The sequence below is a fragment of the Balaenoptera musculus genome, chromosome 20 (assembly GCF_009873245.2).
Source record: "Balaenoptera musculus isolate JJ_BM4_2016_0621 chromosome 20, mBalMus1.pri.v3, whole genome shotgun sequence".
NCBI classification, from domain to species: Eukaryota; Metazoa; Chordata; class Mammalia; order Artiodactyla; family Balaenopteridae; genus Balaenoptera; species Balaenoptera musculus.
Window position 1 is genome coordinate 49,679,184 of NC_045804.1, and position 17,271 is coordinate 49,696,454.

General features: G+C 33.8%; 1 protein-coding gene across 2 annotated transcripts in view; it reads right to left on the reverse strand.

Annotated features, from left to right (window-relative positions):
* The window catches only part of RABEP1 (rabaptin, RAB GTPase binding effector protein 1), a 104,303-nt gene that overhangs the window by 33,690 nt on the left and 53,342 nt on the right, over positions 1-17,271 (reverse strand). For both annotated transcript variants that reach the window (XM_036836948.1, XM_036836949.1), the window contains 4 exons: positions 13,481-13,684; positions 11,504-11,664; positions 8,386-8,505; positions 2,281-2,416 (listed from right to left, as the gene is read on the reverse strand). In XM_036836948.1, coding sequence (XP_036692843.1) covers positions 2,281-2,416; positions 8,386-8,505; positions 11,504-11,664; positions 13,481-13,684 — 621 coding nt within the window. The remainder of the gene's footprint in view (positions 1-2,280; positions 2,417-8,385; positions 8,506-11,503; positions 11,665-13,480; positions 13,685-17,271) is intronic.

The following is a 17,271-nucleotide window of genomic DNA, read 5'->3' on the forward strand; positions in this document are numbered from 1 at the left end:
TGTGTGATATGACACTCCATCTTCTGCCTTCTGCCTTAGATTTAGGACTTAGACAACTACAACAGGAGTCTCTTCATAACCCTTCCTGCCATTCGTCTGGCCCTCTCTATTCTATCCTCCACACTGCTGTAAAACTGAACTCTCTAGAAGGTAAAACATTACCACTCTCAAGCTTAAAACCGTTCAGAGAAGCCAGACACAAAAGGCCACATACTGTATAATCCCATTTATACAGAAGTCCAGAATAGGCAAATCTATAGAGACAGAAAGTAGATTAGTGGTAGCCAGGGGCTGGGGGGAAGAAGAGAATAGGGAATGACTGGTAATGGTTACAAAATTTCTTTTTGGAGTAACGAAAATGTTCTAGAGGTAGATAGTGGTGATGGTGTACGACTTTGTGAATATATTAAACATCATTGAACAGGTACCTTATCTTGGTAAAGCTGTTATTTAGGAAAAAAAAAAACTTCTAAATCCTTCAGAGCCTACTTATTACCAACACGATAAAATCCAGAATCCTTAGCATAAGGTCTCCAGGATCTGGCCCATGTCTACCTCTCATGTCTCACATTTTGCCCCACTGCCTCTTGCATTTTAATTTTGCTGAACTGTATTTCTTACAGTTTCATTACCTTGTTGCACCACATGCAAATGGCCTTGAATGCCATGCTCCTCTCTGACGACCTGACAAACACCTACCTACCTATCTTTCAAAACTCCACTTAACAACCTCTTTTAAGAAGCCTATTCATGGCACCGTTGCCTCCTAACACACTTCCTAGCACATATGATATGCAACTGCACTGCACTTGGTTGCATATCTAATTTCCTCAATTTAGGCTCTAATTTACACTGCTGCTCAATTTTTAACTATCTTCTTTTCACGTAAATACTACTTTTTTGGTGTGAATGTTTCAGTAGAAATTACTCTACCCCCTTACTCATTTTAATGAAACTTCTCAGATACTTCTCCAGGTATATTAGGAAGGTCTGGTAGTCTTGTACTATTTCTGGAAGGGTTGGGACACATAGGTTAAACAGAAAGTCCTATTTCTTCTGGACACCCTTTCAGAGTTTGAGTGTCTTTTTGACTGCAGCAGCACTTTTGAAAAGCATTTCCTGAGAGCCAAAGACTCAAACACTGGATTACTTTAATAACATTTTATAAAATAATTCTGTAGGCTTATATAATTTCAACTTCCCACTATTTGGGATAAAAACCTAACTCCTATGCAAACCTGAATTATTTATGGAAGAGCTATATTTTCCATGACCACAGTCTTAAATTTTCATATTAAAACATGTTACTAGTATAACCTGCAACGAATATAAGATTTCAAGAGGTCCATGCATTTAGATGAGGTAAAAATTTAACCTTTATTTTCACTAACCTCTAACTGAAATTTATCATTTCCTTCAATTATAAAATATAGACAACAAACCACAGTAAGTATAACAATACCCATGACTTGGTCACTAACAGGAGTCATAGATACTTTTGTATCTCAGTACAGCTGTTGCAGATATCTTAATATATTATTTATGCTCATCATATTTCAAAATTACAGTAGTTATCAGACCTGGTACTAGACCTTGTTATTTAATGCATTGATAAAATAGCACATTTATTACTATAAGTTTGCAGTTATTTATATTTTGATAACTGTTTTATAATATAATTGATTTCTTTTATAATTCTATGTATTTTATGTATTAAAAGCATTATTCTGAGAGGGCTTCACAAGACTGCCAAAGCAGTCTGTGACACAAAAAGGTTATTACGAATCTCAGGTATACAAGATTCAAAAGAATTAAAGACAAATATATATTTTAATGGGAAAGGATGAGCCTATTTCCCCTATCTTGAGAAAACAGAGTCAATTTCTGCATCACTCTGCTACCAGACTAGCGAAATCAAAATTATCTCTTATAAACAGGGGTGCTACTTAAGAACACTAGAATATACCATCTGCCCTCTCTGTCCCATTTTCACTTTTGCTAATTCACCTCCACCAAAATAGGTTTGGAGCAAAAGCAGTTTAAGCAGCAACTTCCTATTATCTTTCTGCCCAGAGTTTGTGAATTCTTACTGGGGTCCTGGAGGAAACAGAAACCATTAACAATCCAAATATCTTTTCAAACCAACTGCAAAGCTTAAACTGAATCACTAACATGTTGGATTAGCATTTTGGAATTTGTTACTGTTATTAATAAATATCACTTTTACTCACATAGTTCTCTTACAGACTGAGATTAAAAATGTAAAGAATATATATTTACCTTCATGCAATTCTTTCCGAAGTTTCTCAGCATCTTCCTGTAAAACAGATTTCTGAGTATTCAAAACAGCTACGTACATCTCCAGATCAGTCCTACAAGATTTCTCAGCTTCCAGATAATGATTCAGTTCTTTAACCTGAAAAAGATGCAATTCCATTAAACTAAAATTTCCAACAGTGTCTACCTTAGGTATAATGGTAAGTTCTGGAGGTGCCTTGAAAAAAGCTTACATTTATATTTATGTAAATTTAAATTTACCCCCAAATTAACATTTATAATTTTTAATTACAAAACAAACATATACTTACTAAAGAAAACTGGGAAAATAACACAATTGACAATAATTAATAGTAAGCATTATCCATAATCATCACCAGAGTAAATATACAATTGAGATTACACATAACAGTTTTGTACCTTGCTTTTAAACAGGTGGTTCCAATTTGTATTCCCAGAGCAACATACACATGTGCTCATTTTATCACATACTCAGTGAACCCAGGTTGCTGTTGTTTTTTATTTTTGTTGTTTTTTAAACAGTATTTTCTAAAGATAAAAATGGTATCATACTCTTGTAAGTTTGCTTTTCTTTGATTTCTGGTGAGGTAATTCCAAATGCCTTAAATTTATAAAAAGGAGACATTTTCATAGACATAAATTCATGGAAGGAAAAAAGAGGAAGCCATGATGGAAAAAACAACCTGTCTCATACTGTAATGAACATAAACTTGAAGCCAAGTGCAGAATACTTTTTAAAATCACATCTTTTTTTTTTTTTAAAGGTCAAGTTTTTTTGTTTTTTTTTTAAATTTATTTATGGCTGTGTTGTGTCTTCATTTCGGTGCGAGGGCTTTCTCTAGTTGTGGCAAGCGGGGGCCACTCTTCATCACAGTGCGCGGGCCTCTCACTATCGCGGCCTCTCTTGCTGTGGAGCACAGGCTCCAGACACGCAGGCTCAGTAATTGTGGCTCACGGGCCCAGTTGCTCCGTGGCATGTAGGATCTTCCCAGACCAGGGCTCGAACCTGTGTCCCCTGCATTGGCAGGCAGATTCTCAACCACTGCGCCACCAGGGAAGCCCTACATCTTCTTTTTTAATGTCTTATTTCTGTTGAACAATTAACTATAATTTTCAAATATTAACAATATATTCTAATATCTGAAATAGTTCTAACCAAAATAAAATGCAATCTTGCCCCAGAAAGTGATTAAAGAATCACTTGCTCTACCCTTCCTTACAAATTGCCCATCCTAAATTGTGGCCATTTAAACTAACTTTCAACTTTTTCAAATGGTTATGTCTAATTTCACTTTCAAGGTTATATTTATGCCTTTTATCTTCCCATTTCTTCAACTTGAAATAGCTGGCTGATCTGTTTTCAGTTATCTTTACTCCTAGACCATTAATACATTAGCACTGGTCATGGACTAAAATGATTATTTAAGCTGCCATTTGATGCTTCACTGGAGGCTGTCAGCCAACCAGAAACATACTGTACACTAACCAAGCATGACAAAGTGCTGACTGTTGTCAGGCACTTTCCCTATCACCTGGAGAGGTGGTAATTCAGTTAATGATAAAGGAAAGTCAATATGTCAGATATAAAATGGTGGTATATAACCACTAACTCTATCAGCTATTACTTCTTAGAATAAATATTTGACTCTATTAATAATGAATTAATTTCTAACATTCGAAAGCTACTGAGCAGAACTCTGGGAAGATGGTGACAGTGAATGTGTGGTACATGGATTTTCTTGAATTCCACACACCCTAACAACAGAACTAATAAGATAACAGAACTCAGAATACATGAACATCTACCAAAAAGAAAAAAAAAGCGGTAATTAGAGGGTGGGGACAAACCACTGAAAGCTACCTATATGGAATTACATGGTATCAGCGTCTGTGCAGGAGAAAGTAAAGGGAAGCAACAAGGGCCGGAGAACTCCCAAAATATTCAACAGGGATTCCAACAGCAGCTGAAAAGTGGGAAGAGTTTCACACACTCCAATAGTGGATAAACACAACAAATTTATGTTGTAAGACTTACAATCTGGTAAGAATAAAACGGCATTTGATTTTCACTTACATTTCGTTGATTTCTAGTGAGACTGAATATCTTTTCACATTCCTTAACTTCCTCTTTTGTGAACTGCTTGTTCATATTCTTTACTTGTTTCTCTGTTGGGCCATTTGTCACTTATGGACATGGCAATTTTTATTAATTTTGGACACTAATTTTTTGTCAGGTATAGATAACTTTTAACAGTCTATAATTCTCTTTTCAACTTTTTGTGATATCTTTTAATAAGGAAGTTTTATATTCTAATGTAGGCAAATTTGTCAATCTCTTCTTTCATAGTATTTTTACCTTATTTAAGAAATGTTTTTGTATCTCACATAACATATTCTCCTTTTTAAACATCTAAAAGTTTTAAAGATTTACGTTTACTCTTAAGATTTTAATTCACTGAAATTAATTTTTGAAAAGTGTGAGGTAGAAAGCTAACCTCACTTTAATCCATATTTATAACTATTTGAAAAGCCTATTTTTAAATAATCCATACTTTTTCCACTGACTTGTAATGCCACCTGTCAAATATCAAATTTCCATATATATATGGATATATTTCTGGGCTCTCTATTCTGTTCCACTGGTCCATTTGTTTATCTTTAAACCAGCAACAAACTATCTTAAATACAGTAGCTACAGTAATAGTAAAGCTACTGTAAGTCTTAATAATGGTAGGTAGGGCAAGTCTCCATACCTTGCCTTCTTCAAAATTTTGCTGGGTGTCGGGGCTTCCCTGGTGGCGCAATGGTTAAGAATCTGCCTGCCAATGCAGGGGACATGGGTTTGAGCCCTGGTCCGGGAAGATCCCACATGCCACAGAGCAACTAAGCCCGTGCGCCACAACTACTGAGCCTGCGCTCTAGAGCCCACAAGCCACAACTACTGAGCCCGCGCGCCACAACTACTGAAGCCCACGCTCCTAGAGCCCGTGCTTCACAACAAGAGAAGCCACCTCAATGAGAAGCCCGCACACCACAACGAAGAGTAGCCCCCGCTCGCCTCAACTAGAGAAAGCCCACGCGCAGCAATGAAGACCCAACACAGCCAAGAATAAATAAATTTAATTAATTAATTTAAAAAAATTTTTGCTGGGTGTATTTCTGATCCTTCGCTTGTCCATATGAATTCTAGGATCTACTTATCGAGTTCCTTATTAAACCCTGCTGGATTTTGAGAGGAATTTTGAATTTACAGATTAATTTGGGGATATACTGCCTGCTTTACAATACAGTATTTTCTCACTCAGGAGCACACATGTATTCAAATTTTCATTTATAATGTGTTCCATAAAGATCTTACTCATTTTTATTTAGATATATTCTCAGGTAACTAATATAGGTTTTGTTTGTTTGTTTGCTATTGTGAACAGGAATTTTTCCCCATTGCATCTGTAAGTTGGATATTACTGGAGTACACAAACACTACTATTTTTGCATGTTGATCTTGCTGGAAACAACTTTCCTGAACTCTTATTAGGTCTAATTGTATGTCTGAATATTCTCTTGCTTTCCTATACAGAAAATCAGTTTCACTGCTTTCTTTCCAGTTATTATGCCTCATTTCTTTATCTCGGCTTATCTTATCACCTAGGACCACATAAACAATCTGAACAAAATCACTGAGCACGGGTCTCCTCATATGTTCCCATCATTAAAGGTAAGGCTGCTAAACATTCATCATTAAGTATGATGTTTGCTGAAGGTTTGATAAATAGCCCTTTAATAAGTTATTGGGTGTTTAAATTTATCAAATGCCTTTCTGAATCTAAGATGAATTTATTACTCTTCTCCTATAATCTTTTTATGTGGTACATAAAAATAATAGGTTTTCTGGTGATATACCATCCTAAATTCCTGGGAATATCCCTTTTTGATCATGATGTCTTTTTTGCTTTTTCTTTTCCTTTTTTTTTTTTTTTTTTTTTAACTACCCAGCTGAAAATTTTTGTTTCTGTATTCCTAAATGAGATAGATCTACAATTTTCTTTTAATACCTTTTTGTGAGTTTGTTTTTAATGAAGTTTTGTCTCATAAAATGAGTTGGAGAGCTTTCCCTCTTTTTCCGTTCTCTAACACAGCTTGTAAAATATAAGGATTACCTCTTTCCAAGAGGTTTGGAAAAACTTGTCTGCAAAACTAACTGAGTCTAATGTCTTTTGGAGGATAGGAGACAGGAGAAAAGGAGATTCTGACTATAAATTCACTTTCTTTAATAGTTACTAACTACATCGGCTCTCCTAATTTATCTTGAGACAATATTGGCTAATTATTTCCTATCAGGAATTTTTTCATTTCACCAAACTTACTTCATTTCAAACTTACTGCTGTGACATTGTCCATAGTATTTATTATTTTTAAGTCTCTACTGATTTGTAGTTATTTCCCTCTTTCATTTCTAATGGTTTAAGTCTTTTTTCTTTTTTCCTAATTAGGCTTATCAGGTTTGTCTATCTTACTACTTTTTCCATTTTTTTCATTATATTCACAATTTTCCTCTTGCTTTTCTATTTCATTAATTTCTGCTCTTATCTGCATTATTTCCTTCCATTCATACTGTTTGTACTATTGTTCTTTTTTTAGATTGAGTAAAAAATTCAAATCACTCTAAATATTTTACAATTCTTTTTTCCATATGAGTTAAATTGTTTTCATTTTCCAGACATTTCATCTTAGCTATGTTTTATTGTAAATAATTTAATAACCTGTGGTCAGAGATTTGGATGTGTATAACATCAAATCTTCAAATCTGATGATATTTCCTTTGTGACATTATGAAAAGTATAATGTACATAAAAATAACAATATTTATTCCATGCACTATCCTAAGTGCCTTATGTGTTAACTTATATAATACTCATGACAGCCTTATGAAGGAGGTAGTATTATCCCCATTTTATAGTTGAGCAAACCAAAGCACAGTAAGATTAATTAATTTGCCCAAGGTCATCCACCTAATAAGTGCTGAGCTCTTAACTACTATGCTCTACTACTGTATAAAATATAGTCTCTTTCTCACTCTCTTAGTGACAGGATTCTATGTCCATTACATCTAAATTATTAATCAAGTTGCTCAAAACCCCTATATCCCTACTAATATGTTTTTTCTGCTTGCACTATCATTTGCTAAAGGACAGTTTAAATCCCCTCCTATAATTGTGAATGTCAATTTCCCCTCACAGTTGTCACTTTTTAGTTCACATATTTCAAGGCTATGTAAGATGCAGTCAAGTGCATGACTGTCATATCTTATTGATGAATTATAAATTAGAAGGGGTCCCTCTTTATCTCTATTAATTCTTTTTTCCTTTCATCCTACCTGTTTCATATTACAATTGCTAAACCAAGTTTCTTTTGATTAGAATTTACAAGGCATTGCTTTAAGTCTCTCTTTTTTTTTCCAATCTTACTTTGTAGTTTTATTTTAGGTATATGTCTTATAAGCAATATAAATTTTGATTTTTAAAATCTAGTCTCTTTTAGTAGGTAATTATCAGCTTACTAGGATTATTGATACATGCCCATTTCTACACTCCTATATGTATTTCTACATTCCTATGTTGTGCTTGTTTACTACCTCTAAAATTTTTTTTCTTTCTTTCTTACTTTAATTATTAAAATGTTTGACATCCCTTTGTATTTCTTCTGTTGTGTCTTTATAGCCAACAAATCCAGCCACACTATAGCTACGTCATTTCTAAAAGATCAATTCTGGGGCTGATGTCAGAAAACAAAGTCACCTTTGAAAACTTTATTTTCCTTCATAACAAAACAAGAGAGATCAGGTCTCATTTTGCTAAGAAAATAAACACTGACTTTGTAACAAAGCAGCACAAGCATCACTACTGTCATTATTTTAAATATCCATAAGGGCAAAATCATCTCCAAACATTTTCTTGCATTTTCAAGAAAGCAAGAGTCTTAAGATGCATAGTTTAAATTACAGTTTTTACCCCCTTAGTATTCTAATTTTGCTCATGGCATTAGGGCAAAACCTTGGTTTCAAGCAAATGGATTACAATGTTCCACAACCTTTGAGGCCTCCAGCTCTTTAATCTTGTCTTCAGCCTCTGTCAGTTTATCTTTCAAAGCTGCAATTTCCTTCTCCATAGGCATCACAACAGACCGAAGTTTTTCAGCATCCTCTTGGGCCTATGGTTAAAAAGAATTAAATGCTACAACTTACTGATTTATTGCTTTTCTAAAAAACTCTAACCTCTCCACTTATTAAAATTAGTATAATAAATAAGTCCAGCAGGCACTGTATTAGCACTCACAAAATTGAACCACGTCTAACTTTTAAATGCTGCATTACTTTGAATGTCAAGTCATAATCACAACTTTCCCAAATATTCCATTTAGAACTTGGGAATAAGTAGCAAAATGGATCCACTAAGACAAATTTGACTTTTTTTTTTTTAAGTGAAAGCAGGTTTATTTAGAGAGATACACATTCCACAGACAGAATGCGGTCTGTCTCAGAAAGTGAAAGCAGCCACAAATTTGACTTTTTAATTAGTTGAGTAACTGAGTTGGAAAATATCTATATATAAAAGGAAATGCATATAATAAATAATTTTTATAATTCTGGTTACTAAATTAATGAAACCATAATCTCTTACAAATACTGAAAGGACTAATTAACTTTTTAACATAAAAAATAGAACATTTCCTAAAATATTAGAAAATTATGTTTCTATAAAAGAGCTTCCATCTAATTATTTAAACAGGGTATTTATCATTTTACTTTTGATATCTACATGAAACAAACCCAAAAAATAACCCTTAAAACCATGCTGCTTTCCATCCTTCATTCTCAAAAACATGGATTAAAAAGAAACAACATCCATAAACTAGCAAGTTGGTAAGAAACTTAATTTTATTTTATATACACACACGTATATTCACACAGAAACAAAGGCAGACTCAAAAAGTTAGCTTTTTTCCTTCTAGTGAAAATGAAAATTAATCTTATTCACTGAATTTAAAACAGTCCAAGCTTATCCTAAAGTGTTCATGATAGGGAAAATATTTTCTACGCCAAAATGTGAGTGGAGATTTAAAAAAAAAAAAATGCTATCTCTCAGAAAAGAGGGACGCACTTTGTTTTCCAGTGCTTGCAAAGTCATTTCATCATTTATTTTATTTTCAACTAAGTCCTGTTTGGAAAAGACATGTGAGCTTAAAATATCTTCAGCCAAGGCTAATTTGGGACGCTTATAGAGGTCTGCTGATTAAAATCATCAGGGAAAAAAAGGAGAGAAGAGGCAAAGAATTTAATACAGATTGAGTTATTTACTAATGCAACAATGACCTCACAATTCCAAGTGATGCATATCATAATAACAAAACTTTTAAAGATGACTTTTTTAAATAACAGAAAGGTCATTAAAAACAAGGAAAAGCTGAGACACTATCACAGCCAAGAGAAGCCTAAGAGACATGACTAAATGTAATGTGGTATTCTGGATGGGACTATGGAACAGAAAAAAGGACTTGGGTAAAAACTAATGAAATCTGAATACAAAGAAAGTACTTTAGTTAACAATAATCAATACTGACTTATTAATTGTGATAAATGTACCATACTAACATTAAGACGTTAATAGGGGAAACTGGGAGTGGAGTATATGGGAAATCTGTAGTATCTTCACAATTTTTCTGTAAATCAAAAACTGTTCTAAAATATAAAGTTAACTTTAAAAAATAAAATAAATTTTAAAAAGGATAAAAAGTGGCAGACTGCAGAAATTACGACTATGAATATATAAGAATGAAAAAAAAAAAACTATCCTCATGTGAATGGTACTGTGGCTCTGAATAAAATGTCTAATGATAGCATCAACTATGATTTACTCTGAAAAGACCTGACAGAATTGAAGGCTACCTACTTTGGCTAACTATGGTAGATGACTAAGTGACTAGTGATCATGAAGACATTGTCAGATCCTCATGAAGACATTGTCAGATCCTCATGAAGAAGCTGAATTACAATCTTTTCCTGAAATAAGACAATGTAAATAACTATTCCTCAAGGTTCAAGCTTTTGTTTTGGGTGTTGAGTTCTCATATGATTTTTACACTATAAAAAAAAAATTAAATAAACTTCTAAATATATAAAAGTAGTCCTTGTATGAACCAAGATTATGATTAATTCAACTGAAAAGAAAAATAAAATTCTAATTATTATTTTATATGTGATTTCAAATATATGTATGCATATAAATTAATAAATTAAAAGTTTCTGTAATGGCCTACGTGGGGAAAGAATCTTAAAAAAGAAAAAAAAAAGAGTGGATATGTGTATACGTATAACTGATTCACTTTGCTGTACACCTAAAACTAACACAACATTGTAAATCAACTATACTCCAATAACAATTTTTAAAACTAAAATAAAAAAATAAACTAAAAGCTTACATAATCAAACTGGCCAAAAAGCTTTTTAAATTTTCTCAATGATAAAATATTTCACCTTATATTTAGCTGTTCTATGTTCAGGCATCTTACGGTAAAATGTTCAAGCATAATGTGCAGTACATTCGTCACACAGGAACCAAGGTATACTGAGAAAGAAGGAAAACTAAAATCTGTTCTCAGGCTTCGGTTTAGACACAAACACCAAGCAACAACACTCATTCAACAAATATTTACTAAGCACCTATGCGTGAGACGCTACTCTAAGCATTTAGGATACACAACAAACAAGACTTCTGCCCTCGTGAAGCTTGCATTCTAGTGAGGAGGAAAAGGCAGCAAACAGTAATAAACATAACAAATAGGTGAACTCTATGTACATTGTAAGGAAATAAATGTTATGGAAAAAGAAAAATTAGAACAGGATAAGAGCAAGTTGTGGTAGGTGGGGGAGGGAGGTGGGCAGGTTGCAATGTTAAATGGGGTGGTCAGGATAGGCCTCATGAGGTAGAGGCAATGGGTCAAAGATTTGAAGATGAGGGACTTAGCCACACATATATCTAGGAGAAGGTCATCAAATTATTTAGTACTATATTTAAGTCTGTGTCCAAATAATTTCTCTAACAGAAAACAAAAAAGTACAACTTCTATTACCATAATAATATTAGTTAAAGCATTACAACAAAAATATTTGGATTCAAATATTTCTACAGATGAATACATTCCTTCATACCTTTTTCATTTCATTTTCTAAATTTTCCTCCTCTTGACCTTCAGACAGCCTTCTCCTTAAATCAGCTATTTCCCTCTCTGCGGATTCTCGATACTGTGCCCACTGTGTTCGCTCCTGCTCCAGCCTAAGGTGGAACTGATGCTCATAGTCACGAACTGTTTCTACAAAACATCACCAAATATTTCTAAGCATTCTGGAAAAAATGTCCTGGCACACTAAAATTTTAAAAGTAGTTATATAAATAATTTAAGCCTAGTTTCTGGAAATCTTTTAATTCACTAAAAATAAAAACAAAAGCACTAAACTAACATTTCTAGTTCTTACTACATGTAGAAATTTTGCTAAGGACTTTAAATCATCTCTAATCTTCACAATAAACCTGTGCCATATATTATTTTACAGATGAGGAAAGCTTAGGAGAGGTTAAATACTCTGGCCAATATTTCATAACCAGAAAGAAACAGAGCTAGAATTCAAACCTAAGGCCAACTCTAAACCCTATGTTCTTAGATACAACACTATGACTCCTAAGACAAATATAACGTGTCACCCCAGTACAACTATATACCTGAAAGGGTGAGAAAAGGGATGTATTTTCAGAATGTTTTTACTATAACCCAAGATTCTAACTTGAGACAAATTCTATAAAGTCTTTATAAAATGACTTTATCTTTAATACAATCTTAAAACATGTGATAAACACTGCTGGTTGTCCATTAATTTCCACTCTTCTTTCTTACTAACAAAACCCCAATTTTGTTTAGGAAGTCAACGGCCCAATTTTAAAACTAGAGTTTCTAGATGCCTTGGTAGTTATGTGTAATCAGAAACCTCTATAAATTGTATGGGGGGGGTGCAGGGGGAAATATGCTGGAGATTTCTAGAAAGTTTTTGCTTTACTGAGGCGGACTGGAGGAGGAGCAGTCATTTTTTTCAGCCACAAGGCAAAATGAAGTTGAAAACCACATGCTAAGGGTGAAGGAAAAGAAAAGCTGAAGGAGCCTAGGACACTAATGACATCAGGAACCACTGTACCCAGCCCTAGGTTACCTACCTCTGGATTTCTCATGTGAAAAAAACGAACTCTTACTTGGGTAAGCTGTTATGGTCAGGAATGTAACATGAGGCTTAGAGTAATCCCTAGGTGACAGCCACAAACTCAGAAAACAGTGCTAGTCTTACCTGCCTTCTCACAGAGTACTAAGGCAAAAGTGACACATAACTGCGAAGACGGGAAAAAGAGTCATCACTATTTCACATTTATATTATTAACAAAACTAATTCTGGGAACCCAAAGATTCAGGGGGCAGCTTATTTCATTATCATTTTCTCAGAAATGCAGGAATTAATAAGCACTAGTGCTAAAAGTTGATAGAGACTAAACTACTACTCTTCCTTTGGACCAAGGGTCACCAGCTGGTAGCTCATAAAGCCTATTCTAACCCACAGGCCACTCTACCTCATAGACTGAGTGAAGATTTCACATAAAAATCCAAATTTTTCTTTAAAATGTAAAATTATGGCAACACTGGCCTGGATGGGCAATAATTAGCTGGAACTAATAAGTGTAAATAGTAACTTTACTCTTTGCATGGGAGGTCTTTCCAGTTCAGCACACTTCCTGTGCCCACACACAGCTTCATTCATTAACATTAGTGGCCTGCCTCTCCTATAAGAAAATCCATTTTGAAGCCCTGCTTTAAACCTTATAATGAACTATAGTTTTCATTTCATGCAGTATCTCTGGAACACTCTCATCAATAATTCTCCATTATTAAATTTGTTAAAGATACAGATGATATACCCACTGGCTTCCCTTTTATTTTGAATATGACAGTACATCTTGAAGATGGTAATACATAAAGCCACAAATGAAACATAAATGAAACTCAGGATATATTTTAAGACCTGAAAATGTTCTCAATCATCAGAATCAGTTATCTTACAAAATCATAAAATAGATGTCTTTATCTTTACCTTTCATAACAGCCTGAAGTGAAGCAACTTCTTCTCTCCACTGTCTTTTCACTTCATCTATAGCTTCTTGCTTGGTATTCTCAGACACCGTGGCAATGGCCTTGATATTTTCCATCTCTGCTTGGGCTTCCCACAGCTGTGTCCGAAGATGTCCCAAATCATCTTGTGCAGCTTGTAAAACTGCATTTTGCCTCTTCAGATCCTCTAGGAAAAAAAGTAAAAGACTTTCCATTAATGAAAAGTTCACCTTTATCAGGCTGACATTCTAATGAAGAAATTAAGCATTACATTTTTAAATGTTAACTTAGAAAATGAAATCATTTTAAATAAAGGTAAGATTTAAGGTATGCTGGGTATCACGAATCAATTATTAACTATCTAACCAAAGAGTGATTAAGGCCATATAGTTTTAGAACTATATTTAGGCTCTTTCACCCACTGGCTAACTTATTTAACCTCTCTGGCCTCAGTTTCCACATCTACAAAATTAGAATAAAAATACCCACCTCAGAAAGTTGTTTTAATGATAAAACAAGTTATTGAAACACAATTCAAGAAATGGTTAATAAAAGAGGAAAGAAAGCCAGAGTACATGGCAGATAACCAGGTCTAAGCTTTTTTAAAGTTGGGATTAATTTCTCGGCACCCCTTTACCATCTCTTAAATATTAAATTGATCTGATGTGCCTACTACATGATTTAAGCCTAAGTAGGATATCTGGCCAAATTGACTTCCAAAAAAGATGAACCTACCAACAGTATATAGGGGTGTGTCTGTTTTCTCACACCCTTACCAACAGTCACTATTTTCCATTTTTTTAAGTCCTTGCCAACATCATGGGTAGAAAATGGTGAGTTTTTAAACCTATATTTCCCTATTAATAGAGAGGTTGAGTATCTTTTCATACATTTATTAGCGACCAGTATTTCCTCTTTGGTGATATCTTTTACCTGGGATTTCCGATGAATTGTTTTTCCCCTAATTTGGGAGAATATTTTATACATACTGGATATTAATACTATTTTATCTTGCAAAACTGTTCCCAGTCTGCTGTTGTTTGTCTCAACTTCCTTTTTAAAAAACATTTATGCAGAAGAACTGTTCATCTTTGCAAAGTCATCAATTTCCTTTACGGAGCACAATACTACCTCGACCAGCCATGAAAACAATTTGATTTAAGTTCTAACGCTACTACTAACCAGCTGTGTAACTTTAACAGAGTCACAAGGCCATCAAGCCAGAATAATGGCAACACTTTTCTGTATAAACTTCTAAGTACTTGAAAAAAGTCAAATAGATAGTATCAATCAAAGAACTTTTAAAAGTTGTAAAGATATTCATCATTATCAAACAATCACAGGAATTAACAATTTGGTAGTTCAAATAACAGGAAAAAACCTAGTCATACTAATTTTAAGTGAAGCCATTTAAGAAATCTTTACTCTCTCAATGTCAGTTTCCCATCATTTTGTCAACACTATTAAAATATTTTGAAACACTAGCCAGACAGTTATAAGCATTAGTTGCAGAAAGTAACTATCAAAAGTATCCTGAAGGCAAGATGGCTATCTAAGAAATCGTGATAGTTGTGTGACTGGGAATGACCCAGAAACTGAGTAAAGACATAAACACGTGAAACCACAAAAGAAGTGGGTGTGTGTATCAGCTCTATATTCTAAGTGCTATTTCATAAAATGTGAAATAAAAGAAAAAGCATTATTTCTGGAATACTTTATTAATTTCTGAGAAATTAATACAATTCTGTCAAGGCTCAAGTTTACATACTTAACACCTCCCCATGCTAATTATCCCTGCTACTTTTGACTTCTTGGAAATCACCCAGAGCTGTTCACTACCACATTGTCACTATGAAAAGAAAAACTGCAAATAAACAATAAAGCTAAATACTAATTTTGGCATGTTTCCTCATAGTTAAAAGCAGTATAGAGATCCTGGAGGAAGAGTGGATCAAATTTTATTCCTGACTCACTTTATAAATATTTAGATAAGACATAATATACATTATTTATTATACATGATATATAGTATATATGTTAAATATATGTATATGTGTATATTTAAACCAGGAAACAAACAGAACTTAAAAAAATTTTTGTAACAAAGCATTTCAAACATGGTAGCCAATAGTACAAATTACTATTAAAGAACAATTATTTTTTGTTTTTGCATATGTAATTATCAAGATTTTCAAACTCAAAAGTTGAGAGTATTATATTACAACAATCTTCCACATACTTATCACCAATTATAATGATTTTGCCATTTATTTCAACTATTCTTTTTTAAAAGTAAGTCCCATGTATTAAAAAAAAAATAAAAATAAAAAATAAAAGTCCCAGAAACTGTATTACAGCATCTAATGCACTACATAAACATGGATATTTTCTTACATATACACAGTGCCACTGTCACACCTAACTAATAATTGTTTGATATACTCTAGTACTCAATCTTAGTGAAATTTCCCCAATTGCCACAAAAATGTCTTCTTGAAGATTTGTTTGAATTAGGATCCAAACAAGACACTTCATTTGGTGATACCAATACTTTATAAAATATTTCACAGAAACAAATATAAAGAATTCTGTAATGGACACCTATTACCTATCACCTGGCTTAATAATTTTTAATATTATTGCTACATCAGCTTCAATTTCTTTTTAACCTTAAGAAATAAAACATTACAAATACACTACTTTCTTCAGAGTAACAACTATCAGGAATTTGGAGTTATCATTACCATGCATATTTTACACCTTTATGTTACAGGTTTTTAAACCTTAAGGCTCTCGTAGCATAGTATTCTTCTGCAATTGCCTCACATCCATCAGTTTTTGAGATTGCTAACACATGCCACTACCTCATTCGTTAATTGCAGTACCAGAGTACCAACAGATCAGCTATTATGGTTCATGGGCATTCAGGTGTGAGCTAGGAATCCACTGTTTCTATACAGATGTTCCCCTTGTTCTAAACTCTTGCCCCAGTCTTCCCATTTTTATAATTCCATCTATGTCATATATTAAATTTCCACATATATGAGGATCTGATTATGAAACCTCTACGCTATAAATATGGTCTATTTGTCTATTCTCATGCCAATACTATATTGTCTAGACTAGTATAGCATTATTTATAATATTTAGCATAATCTTGTGTATGTTTAAAATTTTCCATAGTAAATAATTTTAAAAGCCCATGATAGTTTTGAATAAAATGGGGGGACTTGGCTTCCCAGATATCAAAAATTATTATAAGCCTCATGCACCAATCACTCAGATAAAGCAACCATACACCCACAGGCAATCTTGTCCCATCCACCAGTTTGCATTCTACAACTTATTGTTTTGAGATAAGTCCCAGACATTTTTTTAAATTAATAAACCTTATTTTTTGAGCAATGTTGGGTTCACAGCAAAACTGAGCAGAAAGTACAGAGTTCCCATAAACTCCCTGCCTCCCCACGCACAACCTCCTCTACTGTTGACATCCCCCACCACAGCAGTACCTCTGTCACATTCTCTGGACAGTGACACATCCTTACTAGTCGCAGTCCAGTTTACATCAGGATAACGTATAGTATGTGTCCACCACTCTTACGCAGAGAAGTTTCACTGCCCTAAAAATCCTCTCTGCTTTGCTTAGTCATTCCTCCTATCCTCCTAACCCCTGGCAACCACTTAGCTTTTTCACTGTCTCGATAGTTTCGCCTTTTCCAGAAAGTCATACAGTTAGAATCACACAGTACACTGTCTTTTCAGATTGGCTTC